General features: G+C 38.5%; 1 protein-coding gene across 1 annotated transcript in view; it reads right to left on the bottom strand.

The window, feature by feature from the left end:
* LAMA4 (laminin subunit alpha 4) overlaps window positions 1-24,304 on the bottom strand; it is a 145,574-nt gene that overhangs the window by 35,072 nt on the left and 86,198 nt on the right. Inside the window, exons 12-18 of the mRNA XM_082474319.1 lie at window positions 23,243-23,359; window positions 11,470-11,618; window positions 8,140-8,281; window positions 7,436-7,532; window positions 2,674-2,790; window positions 891-1,080; window positions 457-478 (exon numbers count right to left, since the gene is read on the bottom strand). Of these exons, the coding sequence (XP_082330445.1) occupies window positions 457-478; window positions 891-1,080; window positions 2,674-2,790; window positions 7,436-7,532; window positions 8,140-8,281; window positions 11,470-11,618; window positions 23,243-23,359 (834 nt within the window). The remainder of the gene's footprint in view (window positions 1-456; window positions 479-890; window positions 1,081-2,673; window positions 2,791-7,435; window positions 7,533-8,139; window positions 8,282-11,469; window positions 11,619-23,242; window positions 23,360-24,304) is intronic.

The raw sequence follows: 24,304 nt of genomic DNA, 5'->3' as shown, positions 1-24,304 counted from the left end.
ATTAAGTTTCAAAGAAATTGAGTGGTTACACGAAGGGCTCATGAATATATACTTAAAAGATGAGTATAAAAGAGCTATCTTCCTGTTACAGGAATGGATATTGTGCCCTGGGATAAAATTTCTAACGATGGACAAATCCATACGTGGATTTAAAAAGTTGGTTCTTAATCCAGATGGAAGTGAAGGGAATACGGTCTGCAAAACCATTCTGGAGAACTGGAACTTCTAATCATGACAAAGACATTGATATTTAGGAGCTACGAAAAGATGGAATAAAAATATGAGACTGGAAAAAAATTCTCAAGTAATATGTGATTTTAATATCTATGTATAACTAAATTAATTAGATAGATATCAACATATTTCATCTTCATTACTATATATTTATATTCAAGTTGGCCAACAGACTTTACTTCTTAATGGGAAACTTAAGTTATATTTGGCCATATTCAGTACTCGTTGGTAATAACCTGCTTTACTCAGGTAAGGAAAAAGCAATGATGTTTAGTAACAGCAGTGCTGCTTAGTAAATTTTTTTCCTAAAAGCAAACCAATATTTTGTTTACATATTTATTCTACCAGGTGATTGCACTTCTTCCCCAAAGAATCAATCTTACATTGATAAAAACAAGTGCTACCATTATTTCACCTAGAAAAAAATTGACTCAACCAGTCTGTCTGGTGTTTATTTATGGGAAATACATATATTTCCTATGTCCACACACATACATATATATTGACAGATGAACTGAGCAAAAGTTTTTATCCTTTTCTAAGCTAACTTCTACAATATTCCAATCTAAAACCTGAATGAAAAAAATTGCTTCTTAACAAAAGATGTGTAGGGTTTAATGGCCAGTTCCTCAATTGGATGCAAATTGTGAAGTTACTAAGTGATACCTGCGTCTCTGGCAGAGTCCACTGCAGTGTTGTAAGCAGATGAGTCAAAATGTTGAAGATTCTGTGACCAGTTGGTTAGATTGTTAGCCATCGGGGCGGCCGCCTGCTGGACTTCCATTGTGGTCTTGTTAGCTTCCGCGGTGATCAGCTTGGACTGACCCAGGCGCTGCTGAGCGTCACCTTCACACAGAGCACAAAGACATTTACTTTGCAAAGAAGTAGGACATTTGATGGGGTCATGAATATCCATTTCATCACTGGGATGAGAGACCTCAAATTCAGGCTTTTCAGCCAAACCGAGATCTTTAAATAACTGTTAATTATGGTGTAAGTCAGGTGCACTAGAATATTGCAAATAGTATTAACAAGTGAGCTTGAAAGACCCTAAAGTCTCATTAAAATCATGTCGTTCATTTAAAACATTTCCAAATTAAAGGGAAATTTTAAAAAAAGAGTAGCATTTCTTCAGGTTAGAGACCTGGTGAGGAAGCTATAGAAAATGCATATGAGATACTAACTCATAAAATGCTTATGTCTGAAATTCATTGTAAATATCACTTTCTTCTTTGTGGGACACCTTCTGCCATAAAAATGATGCTCTAGTACAGAAGTAAATTGATAAGGAAAGGTATTTTTGAATAAGAAAAGCAAGTTTCAAAAGAGATATATAGTGAAATTTTTTTAAGTTATATATTTAAAATAAAAACAATATAAGTTTACAAGAAAATGGTTTTTTCTTGGGCAATGAGATTATAAAAGATTTCTCTTCTTTCTCTTTTCTTGTTTATATTTTCTAATTTTTCTATAATGGTCATGTATTATTTCTGTAATAAAAACAATTAAAAATCACTCAGGTGAGGTTGTAGCTTTAATTATTTTTAACTGGAGAAACATTTAACTTAACCCCTCATGCTCTGAACTCTGATGGATGTAGCTTTGAATCCTGGGTCTGCTTCTTTTTGTTGCTGTGCCTTTTGGAGCAAGTTCCCCAACCTTGACAAGCTTCAGGGTTCACATCAGCCTAAAGGCAACAGCAATACTTTCCCACATGAGATAATGTTTGTAAAACACAGCCCAGTGCTTAGCATGTGGTAGCTCTGGTGATGCTGATGACACCCTTCTGGCCAGGGCTTTGGCATCCTGTAGTTCTGTAGCTGAATTTGCTCTGTGTAGTGAAACACCACATCCAGCAGCAATGTGTTAACTTTCACTACGACGGGAAAGGCACTTAATGCGCCCAATCACATCTTTCTAAGATACCACTGTAGTTCCAGATTAGGCAGCATGAGTGCTCTTGTTTTTCTCTCTGGCTCAGTGGTCTCCCTGCTTGCACCATAAGAACGACATGGCATGTTAACAGAGAGCAGCTGTTTACTGCTGGGGCCAGAGAAACCCAATAACCAAATTAGGGCATATCTGTTAATGAAAAAGGATGTTCACAAGAAAGTAGGTTACCAAATAGTATAAACATCATGATCTCATTGACATGCATGCGTGCACGCACACACACACACACAAGATTGGAGGAAAATGCTCTCAAATTTAATTGTCACCCCTAGGTGATGTGACTACAGCTTTTATTATTTTCCAGGACTTTTGTGTGTATGTGTGTGCGTGTGTGAGTGAGATAAACATAGTTTCTTTTGTCATCAGAAAGCAATATTTATTTATAAAAAGATTAAAAAGCAAAGAATCACCTACTCTTTCCTCAAAGGTTTACCTTAACACTAGTGAACAAACAGATGAGCCTTAAGTTCTCCCTGAGATCCTCACCTCTCTCTGTGGCTTGTAGTCTCTTAATGGCATCATTTAATCTGTTTTTGAGGGCACTCTTCCTTGCTAGGGCTCCACCCACGCGCCTACTGGTGTCAGCCACTGCCTCGTCATTGCCTGTGGAGAAGAAGCCAAAAAAAGTACAAGTAGGGTAAAGATGCCAGGAAAGAAATCTCCATTGCAACAAGGAAAATTCTGGTTTGTACCACTAAGTCATCTGCAATATTCTGAATATGATATAAACATAGAACTCCAATTCTGGAAAGCGGCATTTCAACTCAGAGGTAAAGGATTGCAGAAAACTTGTAACACTGCTTGGGAGTGATTTAGGATGTCATAAAGTAACTCATACGGATGTACAGATAATGGCTAACTTTTTTGATTGAAAAATATAGCACCGCTGTGACTAAAAACCATGAGCAGCACGACTGATAAAGAGCTGAAAAGATCTATCTATACTTATGGTGATAACTGGTTAGATAAGAATAATTATTTTTCTTGATTGTTTTAATAAATTTTAATTGATACACAACACACATCTAGAAAAGGGTACACAATTATAAGTGTACAGCTTGATGAGTTTTCACAAACTGAACACAAAATATAACCAGCGCCCAGGTCAAGAAAAGCATTTTTAAAAGCATTATTAGCCCGTTACGGTTTCCTGGGACCTCCATGATTACCCAAAGGTGACCACTATTCTGAATCCTATCTCCGTCCGTTAGTTGTATCTATTTTTAAATAGTTTCTATTTTCTTTATTCAAAAGAAATGATAAGAGTATTGTAATTTTTTATATCTTTTTGTATCTCTGTCTTAATTTTTATACAGTTGTAAGTCTTGATATTGGGTAGTTTAAGTCTTCCAGTATTTTTTTTTTTAAATTCTTCAAGACTGTGCTGGCTATTCTTGCCTACCCCCATCCACCCCCATTTCCAAAGAAATTCTAAAAGCATCCTGTATATGTATATACAGTTCTGGTACTTTAATTGAGATTATATTGAATCTATAAATTTTGGCAGAAACTGTTATTTTTACAAATTCAAGTCTTCCACTTAATGAACAGTTTTTATTTATTCTTCCCTAGATCTAAATTCTCATTTTGATCTCCATTTATTTAGATCATCTTTTAATTTCTTCAGTAGCGTATTATAGTTTTATGTGTAAAGATCTTAGCATCTTTCATCAGATTTATTCCTAGGTAATTTATGTTATTGCAAATGGTGTTATTTTAAAAAAAGTTAATTTCTAATTGTTTTACATAAAATTAAACTGGATATTTACACATTGAATTGATAATGTGGGGAATCCTTGTTTTATTTCCAATCTTAATGGAAAAGCTTTCAATATTTCAGTATGAATATCGGTTTGTTGAATATTATTTTATTATTCTTTATTAGATTATGGAAGTTTCCTTCTATTCCTAGTTTGCTATGAGTTTTTTAAAAACATGAGTGGGTAGCGAGTTTTGTTAAATGATCTTCCTGCATGTAGTGAGATAAGCATATGAATGTTCTCCTATGTTCTGTAAATGTGGTGAATTGCTACTGATGTTTTAAATGTTAAAATATCATTGAAATCCTGGAATAAACCTAACTTGGTCATGTATTACCATTTCTATGTATGCTAGATTTGATTGGCTAATATCCTGATTAGGAGTTTCACATCTCTGTTTAAGAGAGAATTTGGCTTATATTTTTCCTTGTTTATAACGTCCTTAGGTTTTGATATCTAAGTTTTGTTGGCTTCATAGAAAAAAGAGAGTATTTCCTCCTTTTCTATTTTCTGGAAGAATTTATGTACTAATAGTGTTATTTCTTCTTTAAGTGTTTTGGAGAATTCACTGGTGGAGCCATCTGAGCCTTGAGATTTCTTTGTGGGAGGGCTTAATTACTGATTAGATTTATTATACACATGTATGTACATACAGTTCTATCAGATTTTCTATTCATTCTTGCATCAGTTTTGATAATTAGTCTTTTTCTTAAAAAATTATTCTTGAAAATGTACTTGTAGCATAGACCCTAACTGGGGCTACCTTGGCACAAATCTAAACAAGTCATGATGTAATATCTTGTCACCTGAACTGAAGGATCAACTTTCCCAAGAATTCTTGTTTCATGCTTTGTTTACTTCCAAAGCATCAGGAAATGTGTGTTTCCTGACAAACAAAAAAATAATTTCTCCACTTCCCCTTCTTTTCTTTCACTCCAATGGGCTTGCAAATATATACTCTCCCATGGTGTACTGTCTCTTTTCAATTATACAGTCTTGGTGTGCTTGGTTTATTGTTCAGTTATCTTTTCCCCATACATGTACATAATGGGCATATATGGGTGATGCTTAGTTGATTCTGTCAATGTACTTGTACCAAGTACAACGTAACCAAAGTACAAGCACTTCTTTCTTGTTTCCTCTGGGTAGTGCCAATAATTTCCCAGAATTCAAGGAGGGTCATAAACATACTTTGTTGCTGTTTTGCACCCTCTCTCCCTCTTTTAGTTTCAATTTTTGAATATTGTGATGCAAGCAATCTATTCAGCTCTTCCTTTTGGGTCTTGTTACTGCAAAAAACACTGTCTGATATACTGAGAAAGAATATATTTAACTATATTTGGAGTTTTTGATAAAATAGGAGAAAGAAAGTCGATTTGGGGCTGGATGGTTATAAGAAGAAATGCTTCATAAAAAGTCTGTTCTAGGGCTTCCCTGGTGGCGCAGTGGTTGAGAGTCTGCCTACCAATGCAGGGGACATGGGTTCGAGCCCTGGTCTGGGAAGATCCCACATGCCGCGGAGCAACTAGGCCCGTGAGCCACAACTACTGAGCCTGCGCGTCTGGAGCCTGTGCTCCGCAACGAGAGGCCGCAACAGTGAGAGGCCCGTGCACCGCGATGAAGAGTGGCCCCCGCTCGCTGTAACTAGAGAAAGCCCTCGCACAGAAACGAAGACCCAACACAGCAAAAATAAATAAATAAATAAATAAATAAAAATAAATTTATTAAAAAACAAAAAAAAAAACCTCTGTCCTATTTGGAACCCACTGTCTTATATAGACATTTTTCATTTTACAAATTAATTCAGTAGAAGATTTTAAAAGAAAGCAGCTTCCTGAGTTTATTACAGATGGCTATTTGATGTAGATAATGAAAAAAAGGAAATCTGGTAAATAAAGATTACTGATCATTGAAATTCATTTGGAAATGAATTAACAGTAATCTGAAATTACAATGTAACTCAATAGATGAAATATGGTTCAATTTGAACATCTGAATTTATATTACAAACATGCATATTTCCTAAAGGGAGGCAAGTTCTGATCCACACAGTCCTAACTCCTCATCAGTGTCCCTTTGGCAAATAAACATATGAAGGGATTTAACCAAACAAGATCATGAAATAGGTGGCCAGATCTGCAAAATATTCAAAGAGACCAAAGCAGAGAGATTTATCTACACATAAAATATGGAACTTTGAAGAGATAGCATTATCAGAACAGAAAAATTGCTTTCATGAGGTTCAACAACTCAATAATGACAGGATTGAGAAAATACCTTGCAAATTATCAAGGAGAATAAAATATTTAAGTCACTGCATCGTGAAGACCCACATACTCTGGTCTTCACAAACAAAAGCAATACATACATATGACAACATTTATCCAAAAATATCTTACTATAAGTATTCTAATTCTTTACTGCTAACATTCTAATTCTTTTCTAAAGAGCATGTTTAAGACTAAACTTGTATAATGAATTAATTAGAATGAAGAAAGAGCATTTTTATTGTCTGTTTACCCAGATAATAGCTGCTTTATGGTAATTAAATAGTTAAATAGTCTGCATATGAAAAACAAATGCATTTATTTTCTCTATATAATGGCTCTACATTTAAAAAAGAGCGAAAATGTACAGTTAGACTTCAGGTTAATTGCTTTGATAAAATCACATGAAATTTTCAGTTTCAAACTTGGTCTTTGTTTTTAGGTGGTAGAAGTTAGGTAGATAATGGATTTCCAACCTCATTAGTCAATGCTCGAAAATCCTTAGGAATGAGCTCATTACCTCAGAGATGAGTAAGGTTTAGTAAAATTCTTAGTTTGATTGTTTTCAAGAGTAACTCATAAGATTCAAAACTAACTGAAATGATTTCACTTTTATTTTTTCCTCCCTCTCCCACTCTGAGATGTGCTTGATTTAGCAGGTGCAGACACCAGCCTTTGGAAGTGCTTTTTTCCATATGGTCATTAGGCTTGTCCTAAATACAGCAAACTTGTATAACACAAACTACAAGAAAGCGCAAAAAACCAGATGGCTTTGTGGTACCCTGTCCTCCTGACTCTCACAGTGCTGACCCATCCCTTCATGGTAAAACTTTAAAGGGCCTTCTGAATTGTTCAAGGAAGGTTACATTATGTGCAATATAATTTTAGTGTTAAAGTGTATTTTATGGTACTATCTCCTTGAAAATTGGTATTTATAGTAAGTTTCTATTTTGATTAGCAAGAATTAGCCTTTTTGATTAGCAAGAATATCCACTATATGTTGGATAACTATATGTTTCCATGTAATTTTACTACATGGAATTTTTTTAAACCACAATTTATTTGAAAATATCTAATACTTGCTTTTTTATTATTCAGATGAAATATAATTTATTCTTTAATCCTAGCATTTTGAAACCTCTGTTTATATGCAGAAACACTGTGTGAAAGGAGGGAAGCAGCTATAAATCAGAAGGAAGACAGGAAAGAGAAGATATTTACTAGAATTTGCCCTTGCTTGCAGCTCTCTGGCTTGATTGAGGAGGTTCTCACTCTCATCTTTATGGTAAATGATTTGCGTATCAATCCCACTCACAGCCTACAAGGAAATTGGATGGAGAGAGTAAGAATGACAGCAGAAGAAATCAACTTTTCATCATTCTAGGATTTCAATGATAAAGTTTATCTGCTAAACACCAAGCAAAATTCATACAGCTTCATTTTCATAGCTCAAAATCAAGGTCAAATGTGAACATGAGAAAATAATATCCTTGACATTTTCAAGATAAATGGTTTTTGAGGAAAATTCAGTGAACTTGGAATAGTGCTTGGCCAAGGGCCCACCAAAGTGCTTGTCATGAAAACGCTGTTGAATAAACAATTTTTGAGTTGAGGAAATCTGAATGTATGCATAAAGTGTCTTTTCTATCAGCAGGAACTAGTCTTAAATATTTTTTATTCAGGAACTTTGGTTTAAAAAAGCTGTCAAAGAAACTGGCATTTGCTGATTGGAGTATGACACACCTTGAAGAATCTGCATTACTGAAACATTCATAACATAAATAAAATGGTCTTTTCTTAGTTCTCCTGCCCTTTCTGCCATTTGTATTACGTTGGAAGCTCAACAGATGACATTAGGAAACAGAAAAGTCATAAGCCAGGAAAAGGCAACATATAAATGAATGTTAAAGTAAGGGAATACTCACATCATATATTCGATCAGTGATGTTCAAAGCCTGTTCTGCCGTTTCGTTGGCTTCAGTAACATAATTGGCAATATTTTCATAGACATTTGAAGCGTCCAAAGCCTTCTGTACCAGCCCATTCACATCTGAACTGTGCAAATTCCTGTTAATAAACAAACGTGGCATTATTTCTCCTTCTTACCTTCTTGGGAAATAGGGCCATTTTTAGGGCCTGATTGGAGTACTTCTGGGACCAAAGGTACTTCCTTCCTGTTATTTAAAGTTATCTGGCTGGGCAAGGTTTTCCCGAGCTGCCTTTCCTAGGGGCACATTTTCTTTGCATTCCTCTACTTTTGGTTCCCTCAAGGCTTCACCTTGTTTTGGCTCCTTGGCAACTGCCTGCCTGGTAGTAGCCTCAGGGAAACGAAATGCTGATTTAAAAACAGCGTCTGCACCTCTTTACTCAATAGTTTGTTTACGTGGTGGCTTCAGGCAGAAGAATGAACCCACAATCATCCCCACCTGCTGCTTACCCGAATCAGCATTGTTATTCCCTCCCTGGCAAAGAAACTAAGGCCCTTGGAGAGGGTGCATAACCTCAGCTGGTGTTAAATACTAGTTGGTTTCACTCTATTCAATCTTTTTTCCTTCTTTTATATAACAGATCACATTTTTCTTTAAGCAAGGTTATAACACATATTGAGCATCACGTGCAGACACTGGGCTAGCCCCATTCCATATATTATGTCTCTAAATCTTACCACACCCATGAAGTTGATATTGTTATTCCTTTTTCCATAAAAGTTGCTGAGGCTCTGAGGAAAGGGTGCATAGCTTGCCCAGGGCAAACATGGTTAAGCTCTGTCTCACTCCTGAGGCCCAGCTGCCCCCGCTTAAGTGCACAGCCTCATCTCACAACCACCCCTGCCCTGACACCACGTTCTCTGCCTTTGTCCCTTCTGGCCCCTGTAAGGTTCCTCTAACATGTACTTACACCATGGTGCACTGGACACCTCACATAGGGGTTGATAACAGTATGTGCCTCAGAGGATTCATATGAGGTCTAACAGGGATAAAATATGTGTAATGCTTGGTTCCATGCCTGGCATCCAGTAAACTCAGGATTTATTTTACCTAAACCATTTCCTAAATGGAAATTTCAAACTGTAAGTGTATCCACACAATAATTCATATTATTGACAAACACTTCTTCCTCTATAATACAAACTCCAGACCCCTCTTCTGCAGCTCATCCTGAATCCTTTGTCTTAATTTTATTCAGTCTTAAATCCACCAGTTCCATACTTTTTTCCCAATTCCATAAATTGATGACTAGTATCACTTTATTCATCAGTAACTTCTCAGAAGATTCTCTGTGATGCAGTACATGACACTGCAGATCCTACACTGGCTCCTCTCTTCACACCACCCTGACCTATTGAGCTCAGCCAATTGTTTCTCAGCCTCCTCCAACCAGTTTCAGTCCCTGTACACCGGCTTAGGCTCAGAGGAACTTCCTCTGTATTTCCTTGGCAACTTTCTTCTTTTTTGTCCGAGTTCATCATCATTCTGGCTCCTCTGCAGTAGGGCTGACATCCATTCAGGGGCCCACAAAGATGCTTTCATGTTAACTTTTTTAAAATCAGAAGAAAAAAATGAGGATAACAATAATGATTACATTAGCCTTTATACTAATGTAGTAATGACATATAATTAAAAAAAAATTTTTATGGCCCATAAAGGTCATAACGCAGCCCTGCTCTGCAGAGGAAATACTGATCCAAATGCCTGCTACTTAAATCTCCCCACAACCCCCTGTTCTCAGAAATGGCACAGAGAGTAAAACCTGAGGAAGTTTTAAAAGAAAGGGATAAAAGGTATAAAATGTTACCAATATTTATTAATATTTAAAAATTTTGCTGGCTAGAGTGGTGAGCAGATATATCAAAGAGCTTGAAACAAAAAGCCTTTATTACTTTGTTTTCATTACTAGGCACAAAACAGGTACTACATCAATATGCAAGATAAAGATGTGCTTTTGAAGTGGAAGCTTCTTGATGAATTATGCTTATCTCCGTTTGAGGCAAAACATGTAAATCACTGGGCACACCAGATAGATGTTGAAGAATAGTCACATTTTGAAGGGAAGACGTCTATAAATTTGGATGTTTTCCTGAATATATGTAGTCAGAAATATGCTAAACATAAAAAAGGGACTTCAGGGTGATTGATATTTCTGATCATGTTTCATGTAAAGCATGGGGTAACTTCCTTAGAAGTTCTAGCTAGAACACTGTTTGCTGCAGGGTTGAGAAGGTCTGTGTTGGGATCCCATTCAATGGGATGTAGTTACTAAATGACAAAAGAACAATGAAGAGAGCCACAGAATTAATCTCAAAAATAATAATCTACCAATACAGTTGTTACCAAAACTAGTATTTTCTCCAAGTTCCATTTTATTTGCTTGATCAAAAGCACATTTCCTGGGAGCATGACACTGAGCTGGATACAACACCATCTCACACACCAAGGTTTTACCCATGATCTCTCCATCCCCACTCCCACCCCTGCCCTTGGCAATCAGGAAAGAAAGGTGATTTAAGTTTTGAACAGAAGTGAATACTGGGTCTTATTTTATTCATGACCTTCACGATCCTTGTTTCTAATTGCCAGACTTGCAATCTTTCTCTATAATGATCTCATTATTACCTATTTTTTCAGGGTCATGAATTCAATGCCAATCTTTTAGTACATTTCAGTTAACATTAACTGAGTGCTTAGGACTCTCTTCTAGATACTGCGAGGAAAATTATCAATTGATTTTTCTCTTAACAGGTGTTGAAATCAAATAGTTCCTGCTGGGCACTGTGGAGTGGCTGGAGTACCTGCCACAAGCCCCACGTATTGCCAACTTCCAACCAGCTTTACTTAAGACACTTGGGTGTGGAAAGCTAATGCTGTCTCTGAAATAAATAGGTGATGATGGCAGAATTAGACCTTGCAGAGGGATCTGATTTACTTGATACTATTTTGGGCAGCAGTTATGTCCCTATAACTAAAATGTGGTAGGTTATCTTATCAATAATGTGGAACAGAACTACCCCTCCCACAACACAGATCTCTAATCTGACAGATTTTTTAAAATCGAAAAACTGTCTCCCCAAAGCAACTGCAATAAACAATAATTGGCTCTCAGACTGGCCAACCAACAAACAGAAAGACAAATAAGCAAACCCAACTCTAAAACCAAACTGCTAACACTGTATCCCAGCAACCCTGTCATGTGAAATTGAATAAAAATAAGTTACTCAGCCTATAAAGATGTTTGCATTTCTAAAACCAGGATATTACCTGCTCAATTCATCAGCCTCTTGTTGAAGGTTCTGTGCATGGTCAACAGCCTCCTGAACTAAATCATGACTGAGGTTGCTTAGGTTGGATAGTTTTCTTTGTAGTTCATTTTTGGCTCCATCTATTTCAGCATAAATCCCTGATGCATTCTAAAGAAAATATTTTAAAAAGAATTGAATTTAGAGGGACTTAAAATATTTTTCCCAGGGAGCACCAAAGATAATCTCTATTCCTCCTTACTATGAAGTTCAGTAAGTTTCAGGACAGATCTACAAGAGTCTAAAAGGTTATACATAGATATTTATCTACTTGCATCTTCAACTCCTTCTCTACTGATTGCTTCCCTAGCATTCAGACATGCTCTGCCATCTCTCATCCGAAAAGAAAACTAAACAGAAACCCTCCATTGTCTACACTTCTCCCTAATGTTATTACCCTACTTTTTTATTCCTTTCATAGCAAAATAGACACCCCCCCCCCAAAAAAAGTGTTTCTGCATGCTATCTGTATCTCATCATCTTTAAATTCACGCTTTTGACCTATTCCAGTCTGGTTTTTACCTCAATACTCCACCAACACAGAAATTCACTTAATGACTTCTGAGTTACTAAACCTAATGGGTATCATTCAGTTCTCATCTTATCTGACCTCTCAGCTGCATTTCTTTTGCTGACTACTCTCCCTGACACTCACCTTGTAACATGACCTCTCTTAATTTTCAATTCAACTGTAGACCTATGATCTTAGCTAAAGACCCGCACGGGATGCTGCTGCAAATTTATGACTTTCAGCCTTGGCTGGGCCCTCAACGCTGAAAAGAATTCACTCTCCCAGTCACTTACATAGTGACTCTAAACACTCACCATTCCAAAGCCAATAATAATTCCTTCCCCCACCCCTTTCCCATTCTCATCAGGTCACTTTATTTTCTTTTTTATTTAGAAGACATAAGCTAACTGTTCGTGGGAACACTTTTTTCCAGCTCCCAATGTGATGTTCCTTCCCTGTGAAGGCAGCTCAATTAGTGGAACTACAGACCTTTCCACCTTTTCCTTATTCTGCCCTGAGAGGAGAAGCGGTTTACTTGCTTGGTCAGTTTAGGGGATGACTATACAGAGCCTGCGCAGCTCCACCCTTCTGCTCTTGGGAGCAAGCAGCTAGCAGAAAGCTGAGCTTCCCTGTGCTCCTGCACACAGCGAAAGCTGTCCTGGGCAGAAGCCCCTCCCCGCCCCAGGAACCCTGCGGTGTTGCCGGTCTCGGTGGGCAGACCTGCCTAATTCTGGGATTGAGTATCAGCAATCCCACTTGGCTAAGAGATCTCTTAAGAAGCCACACCCTCAATTTAGCTGAAATAAAGGTGATAGTCTTGGTCGTAATATTTACTGTTTATTTTTCAACTTGTTTAGAACTCGGGTGCTGAAAGGGGTACCATTTTTTGATAGCCCCTAAGAGCCTGAACACCGACAACCAGGAGTTTCCCCAACTCTTTGCTACCACCCCCCAGCTCCCTCCCCAGCCAACCCTATACACTTACTTATAGCTACATCTTCCTCATATTTTAAGATGAAAAGTGTTCCTTTTCTGTACAAGGCATGCTCCCCTATTTTCTCAGTGCCCCTGTTTTCTGTTTTCTTGCTCCCTAGCTATTGGCTCTTCTCAGATATAAATATGCTTAAGTTCCTACTAAAAAACAAACAATTACTTGACTCTAGCTTCCGCTGCAGCTTCTTCTCTTGTGTTGATGAAGTGCTCACCACAGAAATGGTTCTTGCCCCAAGGTTCCCAATGTCAGACCCCATACTGCCAGGTCCATTAGACACTTTCTTGTATTTACCGGGTGGGTCTGTCTCTGGTTTGTGACAGTGTTGGTCACAGTCTCTGCCTTAAAACCCTTGTTTTCCCCAGTTTCTGTGATGCTGCTCTCTCCCGGTCTCCAATTTCTCTGGCCAGGCAGAAGACTTTCAAAGCTGGTGTTCCTAGGGGCTAGACTCAGTCCTTTCCTGTCTGAGCGATCTAACTCCTTTCTCTGAACCCAGCCTTTTAGTCTTCTGATCCATTCTCCACCACCTTGCAGGAATGGTGAACTTTCTATTAAGCAAATCTGATCATATTATTTCCCTTCTGAAAATCAGCCACTTGCTTTGCATGAACAAATCCAATTCCTAAGCGAGGCTTCAGCAACTGACTCCTCCTCTCACCAATTTCATCATTTCTCACCACTTCCCACCCAACCACATCCCATGGTCCAAACTTGACTGATTGTTGTTTTCATGCTCCGTAATTTTTTCTGGCACCTGTGCCTTTTCACATATTTTCTCTGTCTGGAATAACTTCTCTTTGTTTTCCGTCTGATCCACCTGGAAAAGTTCTACTCATCCTTCCAAATTCAGCTCAGATATCACTTCCTTTATGAAGCCATCTCTAACCTCTCTAGGGTGAGCTGTGTTGCCACATATTTCAATTATTCACGTGCCACACGACTGTAATGATTTTACATTATTATTCCACCCACCAGATTATATAATCTTAGAAGGCAGGGACTATGTTTAATTTATTTTTATACTCCCAGAATGTAGCATAGTTCCTAGCACATAGGGTTTATGTCTATGGAGACAGTATTAAGGCTGTAGTCCATTTGGTTGGTCATCTGGGGAACAATACTTTGAAAAAAAAGTTTTTAGTTGTATAAGCAGAAAAAATACCATGGATATTCTACCTTTACTCATTAATTTGCTCAACAAATATTCATTGTGTACCCACTATGTGCCAGGTACTCTTTCAGGAGATAGAACACATAGCTATGAACACAGTCTCTACTCTCAAGGAATTTACAATCTAGCGGGAATATACAGTAATAAATAAAACAAGTGGTTAAATAAGTGAACAAGCTAATTTCAGAGAATAAAAAATATTTTGAATAAAAGATAACAGGTACGATGGGTTAGAGAGTGATCGAGGGCAAGAGAACCCCTTGGACTGAATGTTCACAAGGACACTAGACATTTGAAGATCTGGGGATAGCAGGTGCAAAAGTCCTGAGGCAAGAAAAAGTATGGTGTGTTTGAAAAACAGGGAGGAGTTGGACAGTATGAACAGGAGTGGGCTGAAGTGTAGTGAGGAGGGAGAGAGTGGGTATGAGGTCAGAGAGGTGGGCCAGAGTAAGGTCACTTAGGGCCTCACGGACCATGTAGCATGAGTTTGTTTCTTACTGTAAGTATCACTGGAGGTTTTGTGTGGGATAAATAATGTTATCTGATTATGTTTTTAAAGGATTGTTCTGCTGCTGCATAGAGAATGGATCTTGAGGGGCAGGTGTGGAGGCAAATGAATCAGTAGGAGGCTCTTTCAGAAGTCCATGCTGGAGATGAGGAGACTTGGACTCATACTCAAGAGTAGCAGCAGAGAAGAGGGTAGTGGTCAGAAATCAGGATTCGGTTTGGAGGTAGGGCCAACAGGTCTTGTTTAAATGGGAGTGAGGGGAAAGGAGAAATCAAGAAGGACTCCAGAATTTTGATTTGAGCAATTGGATTGTGCCAGTTACTGAGCTAGGTGAAACTAGGGAAGAGGGTGTTATTCAGAATATGTTAAGTTTGATATGCCTATCACACATCTAAGTGGTAGATGAAATTGTGATTTAGCTACATACCACGCTGAGTTCTTACTTGAAAATGTCAAGTAAGCGTTTGGATATAGAAGCTTGGAACTCAGTGGAGGTCTCAGACCTAGAGGTACACATTGTGGAATCATGCATCTAATTGTTCTTTAAAGTCATGGGATTCATTGCGATCAACTAGGGAGAGAGTATAAGTAGAAAAAAGGGCCCAGGACTGAGCACTGAACCATTCATTATCCAGAGCAGGGACCAACATGGCCCAGGGCCAAGTGTGGCCTGAGGCCTATTTTTATATAGCTCCCCACTAGGAATATTTTTTACATTTTTAAAGAGTTCTAAAAAACATAAAACCAAACCAAACAAAGAAGAATAAGGGAGAACAGTTTTATGTGGCCTGCAGAGCCTAAAATATTTACCACATAGTGGACACACAGAAGCGAAGCTAGCAAAGTTGGCTGAGAAGAAATGACCATGGAGGAAGGAGAAGAATCAGATGAGTGGGGTACTGGAGAACCCAGGACAGGAGCTCCAAGTGTTTAAAAATAGAGGGAAGGGTAATTAGTGGCAGGGCTAACAAAGCTGAGGAGAGAGAAACAACCATGGTTTTGGCTAAGTTGAGGTCGCTAATGACCTGGACAAAAATAGTCTCAGTGAAGGGACATGGAATCCCATTTGGAGTGGGTTGAGTACCGTAGACAGTGGGTGGCTGGAAGGTGGAAACAGCAACTGTAAATGACTCTTGAGATGTTTTGCTGTGAAGCAGAGTAATGGGGCAGAGATTAGAGGGGATGTGAGCAGGGCTTTTCTTCTTTTTAATTTTTAAAAGATAGGAGACACTAGAGTATGTTTCTATGTTGGCAGTAATGATTCAGTAAAGAGTAAGAATTGGGCAAAACAGAAGAGAGAGGGCACAGTTTGGGAGTGAAACCCAGCAACCATGTTTTTGAGCAGAGGAAGGATGGGATTCAGAGCATAGGTGGAGGGATTAAACTTTGACAGGAGAAGGGACGTTTCACTAACTATAACAGGAAGGAAGGTAGAAGTGTAGATACACATGCAGGTAGACTGGTAGCTTTGGGGAGGGAAGATAAGGGGAATTATCCTCTCTTTGTTCCTAATTTTCAGCGAAGCATGAAGCAAATTCACCAGCCAGACTGATAGAAGGGGAGGTGGGTTTCCTACCAGTCATACTGGCTCCTCTGGTGTGGCCACAATGCTGAGGGTATTTGGGTTTACAGGGTTAAGGGATTAGAATTCTCAGGTGAGTACAATAGGGGAAGAGGTAGGTATGGAAGTAAAGGGTGTTTGCAAAGAATAATTGTACTGATAATTTTAGCTCCTTAAGGAAGGAAGGGCAAATGAAATGGAGGAGGTTTTGGCGTGGCTAGAGAATTGGTGGAGTGTGCCTTCTAGAGTAAGTGAGATAAGAGGTGGTGCTCAGGGAGGGAGCTGCTTGATACTGGGATGGAGGTGCTTGATACTGGGATTTGGGAGAGGTACTCTTAGTGATGACAAGATCTGGGTCTGGTCATACTAGGGATTACAGAGGTGTATGGGAGGAAAAGCTTGCTGGACAGGAGAAGTTCAAGGAACCGGAGGTCTGAGAGCTGGTGGACTCATCCATCTGGATTTTGATGTCACCAAGGATAGTGGTGGGAGTAGGGATGGAGAGGAAGACAGGGATGGAGAGGAAGCTAAAATAGTCAAAGCATGAGATGGTGATCAGATGACTTTAAAATAATATCCTTTTAAAGGTAATAAAAATGAGCTAGGAGTACTTTTGTGGGAGAGGAACCAAGATGGCGGAGTAGAAGGATGTGCTCTCACTCCCTCTTGTGAGAAAACCAGAATCACAACTAGCTGCTGGACAATCATCGACAGAAAGACACTGGAACTCACCAAAAAAAATACCCCACATCCAAAGACAAAGGAGAAGCCACAATGAGACGGTAGGAGAGGCGCAGTCACAGTAAAATCAAATCCCATAACTGCTGGGTGGGTGACTCACAGACTGGAGAACACTTATACCACAGAAGTCCACCCACTGGAGTGAAGGTTCTGAGCCCCACGTCAGGCTTCCCAACCTGGGGGTCTGGCAATGGGAGGAGGAATTCCTAGAGAATCAGACTTTGAAGCCTAGTAGGATTTGATTGCAGGACTTCGACAGGACTGGGGGAAACAGAGACTCCACACTTGGAGGGCACACATAAAGTAGTGTGCACATCGGGACCCAGGGGAAGGAGCAGTGACCCAGGGGAGACTGAACCAGACCTACCTGCTAGTGTTGGAGGGTCTCCTGCAGAGGCGGGGGGTGGCTGTGGCTCACCATGGGGACAAGGACACTGGCAGCAGAGGTTCTGGGAAATACTCCTCGGTGTGAGCCCTCCCAGAGTCTGTCATTAACCCCATCAAAGAGCCCAGGTAGGCTCCAGTGTTGGGTTGCCTCAGGCCAAACAACCAACAGGGAGGGAACCCAGCCCCACTCATCAACAGTCAAGCAGATTAAAGTTTTACTGAGCTCTGCCCACCAGAGCAAGTCAGCTCTACCCACCACCAGTCCCTCCCATCAGGAAACTTACACAAGCCTCTTAGATAGCCTCATCCACCAGAGGGCAGACAGCAGAAGCAAGAAGAACTACAATCTTGCAGCCTGTGTAACAAAAACCACATTCACAGAAAGATAGACAAGATGAAAAGGCAGAGGGCTATGTACCAGATGAAGGAACAAGATAAAACCCCAGAAAAACAATTAAATGAAGTGGAGATAGGGAACCTCAGAAAAAGAATTCAGAATTATGATAGTGAAGATGATCCAGGACCTCAGAAAAACAATGGAGGCAAAGACTGAGAAGATGCAAGAAATGTTTAACAAAGATCTAGAAGAATTAAAGAACAAACAAACAGAGATGAACAATACAATAACTGAAATGAAAACTACACTAGAAGGAATCAATAGCAGAATAACTGAGGCAGAAGAACGGATAAGTGACCTGGAAGACAGAATGGAGGAATTCACTGCTGTGGAACAGAATAAAGAAAAAAGAATGAAAAGAAATGAAGACAGCCTAAGAGACCTCTGGGACAACATTAAATGCAACAACATTTGCATTATAGGGGTCCCAGAAGGAGAAGAGAGAGAGAAAGGACCCGAGAAAATATTTGAAGAGATTATAGTCGAAAACTTCCCTAACATGGGAAAGGAAACAGCTACCCAAGTCCAGGAAGCGCAGAGAGTCCCATACAGGATAAATCCAAGAAGAAACACACTGAGACACATAGTAATCAAACTGGCAAAAATTAAAGAGAAAGAAAAATTACTGAAAGCAGCAAGGGAAAAATGACAAATAACATACAAGGGAACTCCCAGAAGGTTAACAGCTGATTTCTCAGCAGAAACTCTACAAGCCAGAAGGGAGTGGCATGATATACTTAAAGTGATGAAAGGAAAGAACCTACAACCAAGATTACTCTACCCAGCAAGGATCTCATTCAGATTTGATGGAGAAATCAAAAGCTTTACAGACAAGCAAAAGCTAAGGGAATTCAGCACCATCAAACCAGCTCTACAACAAATGCTAAAGGAACTTCTCTAAGTGGGAAACACAAGAGAAGAAAAGGACCTACAAAAACAAACCCAAAACAATTAAGAAAATGGTCATAGGAACATACATATCGATAATTACCTGAAACATGAATGGATTAAATGCTCCAACCAAAAGACACAGGCTTGCTGAATGGATACAAAAACAAGACCCATATATATGCTGTCTACAAGAGACCCACTTCAGATCTAGGGACACATACAGACTGAAAGTGAGGGGATGGAAAAAGATATTCCATGCAAATGGAAATCAAAAGAAGGCTGGAGTAGCAATATTCATATCAGAAAAAACAGACTTTAAAATAAAGAATGTTACAAGAGACAAGGAAGGACACTACATAATGATCAAGAGATCAATCCAAGAAGAAGATATAACAATTATAAATTTTTATGCACCCAACATAGGAGCACCTCAATACATAAGGCAACTGCTAACAGCTATAAAAGAGGAAATCGACAGGAACACAATAATAGTGGGGGACTTTAACACCTCACTTACACCAATGGACAGATCATCCAAAGTGAAAATAGATAAGGAAACAGAAGCTTTAAATGACACAACAGACCAGATAGATTTAATTGATATATATAGGATATTCCATCCAAAAACAGCAGATTACACATTCTTCTCAAGTGCGCACGGAACATTCTCCAGGATAGATCACATCTTGGGTCACAAATCAAGCCTCAGTAAATTTAAGAAAATTGAAATCATATCAAGCATCTTTTCTGACCACAATGCTATGAGATTAGAAATGAATTACAGGGGAAAAAATGTAAAACACAAACACATGGAGGCTAAACACTACATTACTAAATAACCAAGAGATCACTGAGGAAATCAAAAAGGAAATCAAAAAACACCTAGAGACAATGACAATGAAAACATGACGATCCAAAACCTATGGGATGCAGCAAAAGCAATTCTAAGAGGGAAGTTTATAGTTATACAAGCCTACCTCAAGAAACAAGAAAAATCTCAAATAAACAGTCTAACCTTACACGTAAAGGAACTAGAGAAAGAAGAACAAACAAAACCCAAAGTTAGCAGAAGGAAAGATATCATAAAGATCAGAGCAGAAATAAATGAAATAGAAACAAAGAAAACAATAGCAAAGATCAATAAAACTAAAAGCTGGTTCTTTGAGAAGATAAACAAAATTGATAAACCATTAGCCAGACTCATCAAGAAAAAGAGGGAGAGGACTCAAATCAGTAAAATTAGAAATGAAAAAGGAGAAGTTACAACAGACACTGTAGAAATACAAAGCATCCTAAGAGACTACTACAAGCAACTCTATGTCAATAAAATGGACAACCTGGAAGAAATGGACAAATTCTTAGAAACGCATAACCTTCCAAGACTGAACCAGGAAGAAACAGAAAATATGAACAGACCAATCAAAAGTAATGAAATTGAAACTGTGATTAAAAATCTTCCAACAAACAAAAGTTCAGGACCAGATGGCTTCACAGGCAAACTGTATCAAACATTTAGAGAAGAACTAACACCCATCCTTCTCAAACTCTTCCAAAAATTGGCAGAGGAAGGAACACTCCCAAACTCATTCTATGAGGCCATCATCACCCTGATACCAAAACCAGACAAAGATACTACAAAAAAAGAAAATTACAGACCAATATCACTGATGAATATAGATACAAAAATCCTCAACAAAATGTTAGCAAACAGAATCCAACAACACATTAAAAGGATCATACACCATGATCAAGTGGGATTTATTCCAGAGATGCAAGGATTCTTTAATATACGCAAATCAATGTGATACACCATATTAACAAACTGAAAAATAAAAACCATATGATCATCTCAATAGATGCAGAAAAAGCTTTTGACAAAATTCGACACCCATTTATGATAAAAACTCTCCAGAAAGTGGGCATAGAGGGAACCTACTTCAACATAATAAAGGCCATATACGACAAACCCGCAGCATACATCATTCTCAATGGTGAAAAACTGAAAACATTTCCTCTAAGATCAGGAACAAGACAAGGATGTCCACTCTCACCACTATTATTCAACATAGTTTTGGAAGTCCTAGCCACGGCAATCAGAGAAGAAAAAGAAATAAAAGGAATACAAATTGGAAAAGAAGAAGTAAAACTGTCACTGTTTGCAGATGAAATGATAGTATATATAGAGAATCCTAAAGATGCCACCAGAAAACTCCTAGAGCTAATCAATGAATTTGGTAAAGTTGCAGGATACAAAATTAATGCACAGAAATCTCTTGCATTCCTATACACTAATGATGAAAACTCTGAAAGAGAAATTAAGGAAATACTCCCATTTACCACTGCAACAAAAAGAATAAAATACCTAGGAATGAACCTACCTAGGGAGACAAAAGACCTGTATTCAGAAAACTATAAGACACTGATGAAAGAAATTAAAGATGATACCAACAGATGGAGAAATATACCATGTTCTTGGATTGGAAGAATCAATATTGTGAAAATGACTATACTACCCAAAGCAATCTACAGATTCAATGCAATCCCTATCAAATTACCAATGGCATTTTTTATGGAACTAGAACAAAAATCTTAAAATTTGTATGGAGACACAGAAGACCCCGAATAGCCAAAGCAGTCTTGAGCGAAAAAAACGGAGCTGGAGGAATCAGACTCCCTGACTTCAGACTATACTACAAAGCTACAGTAATCAAGACAATATGGTACTGGCACAAAAACAGAAACATAGATCAATGGAACAAGATAGAAAGCCCAGAGATAAACCCACGCACCTATGGTCAACTAATCTATGACAAAGGAGGCAAGGATATACAATGGAGAAAAGACAGTTTCTTCAATAAGTGGTGCTGGGAAACTGGACAGCTACATGTAAAAAGAATGAAATTAGAATACTCCCAAACACCATACACAAAAATAAACTCAAAATGGATTCAAGACCTAAATGTAAGACCGGACACTATAAAACTCTTAGAGGAAAACACAGGAAGAACACTCTTTGACATAAATCACAGCAAGATCTTTTTGATCCACCTCCTACAGTAATGGAAATAAAAACAAAAATAAACAAATGGGACCTAATGAAACTTCAAAGCTTTTGCACAGCAGAGGAAACCATAAACAAGACGAAAAGACAACCCTCAGAATGGGAGAAAATATTTGCAAACGAATCAACGGACAAAGGATTAATCTCCAAAATATATAAACAGCTCATTCAGCTCAATATTAAAGAAACAAACAGCCCAATCCAAAAATGTGCAGAAGACCTAAATAGACATTTCTCTGAAGAAGACGTAGAGATGGCCAAGAAGCACATGAAAAGCTGCTCAACATCACTAATTATTAGAGAAATGCAAATCAAAACTACAATGAGGTATCACCTCACACCAGTTACAATGGGCATCATCAGAAAATCTACAAACAACAAATGCCGGAGAGGGTGTGGAGAAAAGGGAACCCTCTCGCACTGTTGGTGGGAATGTAAACTGATACAGCCACTATGGAGAACAGTATGGAGGTTCCTTAAAAAACTAAAAATAGAATTACCATATGACCCAGCAATCCCACTACTGGGCATATACCCAGAGAAAACCACAGTTCAAAAAGACACATGCACCCCAGTGTTCATTGCAGCACTATTTACAATAGCCAGGTCATGGAAGCAACCTAAATGCCCATCGGCAGACGAATGGATAAAGAAGTTGTGGTACATATATACAATGGAATATTACTCAGCCATAAAAAGGAACGAAACTGAGTCATTTGTTGAGACGTGGATGGATCTAGAGACTGTCATACAGAGTGAAGTAAGTCAGAAAGAGAAAAAGAAATATCGTATATTAATGCATGTATGTGGAACCTAGAAAAATGGTACAGATGAGCCGGTTTGCAGGGCAGAAATTGAGACACAGATATAGAGAACAAACGTATGGACACCAAGGGGGTAAAGCCGTGGGGGGGTGGGGATGTTGGTGTGCTGAAGTGGGCGATTGGGATTGATATGTATACACTGATGTGTATAAATGATGAATAATAAGAATAAGAACCTGCTGTATAAAAAAAAATTAAATTAAATTAAAAAAAAAGAGTACTTTCGTGATGGTTTGGTTCACTGCATTTATCAGAAAATTTCTACTTTAAAAAATGTGACTTTTATTGATTTTGAATGTCAGCTTTATTAAACATACAACTTATGAGTAAAGAGTGAGTAGGATGTATCTAGATTTACATTTTCTACAGAACTTTCTGTGATTGTCTGTGCTGACCGAAATGGCAGCCACTAGCCACATGTGGTGCTATTGAGCACATGAAATGTGGCTAATGTGACTGAGGAATTAAATTTTATTTCATTTTAAGTAATTTAAATTTAAATTTAGGTAGCCATGTGTGGCTAGTGGCAACTGTACAATGAAAGGAACTGAAAAATTCAGTCACCTGATCTTATTTTTACAATGCCAGCTAACTTGATAGACTGAATTGGAGTTGATTATTCTTCTGTGACACTGAGCTCCTGTTCTAACCTGCTATAAATACTAACCTGAACAAGTCATGTGTGTTCTTACCTTTATTATGTCATCAAGTTCTGAAAGGGTCAGCCGAGGCATAGTTAGTGAGTCGGAAGACATCCTCAGAGACGCGTTCACCCCTGCCATCTGTTCCCTCACTCTGTCATGCTGTTTCTGCACGAGGAAGAGCAAGGGAGAGAGGAAGAAAAGGTTGCTTTAGATAAAGAAGGCATCAGGGAGAGTGCTGTCAGCTTGCTGCCACTGCACTCCGACAGATCCAGGTTCCTATCGCAGACCCACCAATGAATTGCTGTGTCACTCTGGGTAATTCGACCCAGCCCAGGCTCAGCTTTCTCATTTATAAAATGGAGATAATGAAAGTAAGCACCTCAGGAGCTTCAAAGAACTTAGTTATGATTATTACTTACAGTGCCACCACATCAAAGAGAGTTCACACTCCAGAGAGGGCCCTTGCCTCTTTCTCCATAAATGTGAAATGGGGCTAGGGATACAGGATTGAACAGGCTCTGTATTTGCAGTAATTGAAAACTGAATTAATTCCAAAAAGCATTTATCATGTGCTAACTTTGGGTCAGGCACAAATAGCTCATTTGGACAGGAATAAAGTATATACAAAAGAATCTTAATGTCCTTTTAAAAATTTAAAATGGCCCTATTATCAAAGCATAAAACTGTGATCTCGCTTCCTCCTACTCTGAGCTCTTTATGTTAGATGCTCAGATGTTCTGAGGAGGGAAATTGCCCAAGTGTGGTTATATTTTTTTTCTTCTTTTTTTTTCAGTTTTTTTAATTGAAGTATAGTTGATTTACAATGTTGTACCAATCTCTGCTGTACAGAAAAGGGACTCAGTTATACACATGTATACACTCTTTTTTTTAATATTCTTTTCCATTATGGTTTATCACAGGATATTGAATATAGTTCCCTGTGCTATAGATTAGGACCTTGTTGTTTATCCATTCTAAATGTAATAGTTTGCATCTACCAACCCCAAACTCCCAGTCCATCCCTCTCCCTCCCCCACTCCCCCTTGGCAACCACAAGTCTGTTCTCCATGTCTGTGTCTGTTTCTGTTTTGTAGATAGGTTCATTTGTGC

Source organism: Balaenoptera physalus (assembly GCF_965194825.1).
Source record: "Balaenoptera physalus genome assembly, chromosome: 9".
Taxonomy (NCBI): Eukaryota; Metazoa; Chordata; class Mammalia; order Artiodactyla; family Balaenopteridae; genus Balaenoptera; species Balaenoptera physalus.
Note: the sequence above shows the minus strand (reverse complement) of the source record. Positions and strands in the feature narration are given on the sequence as shown.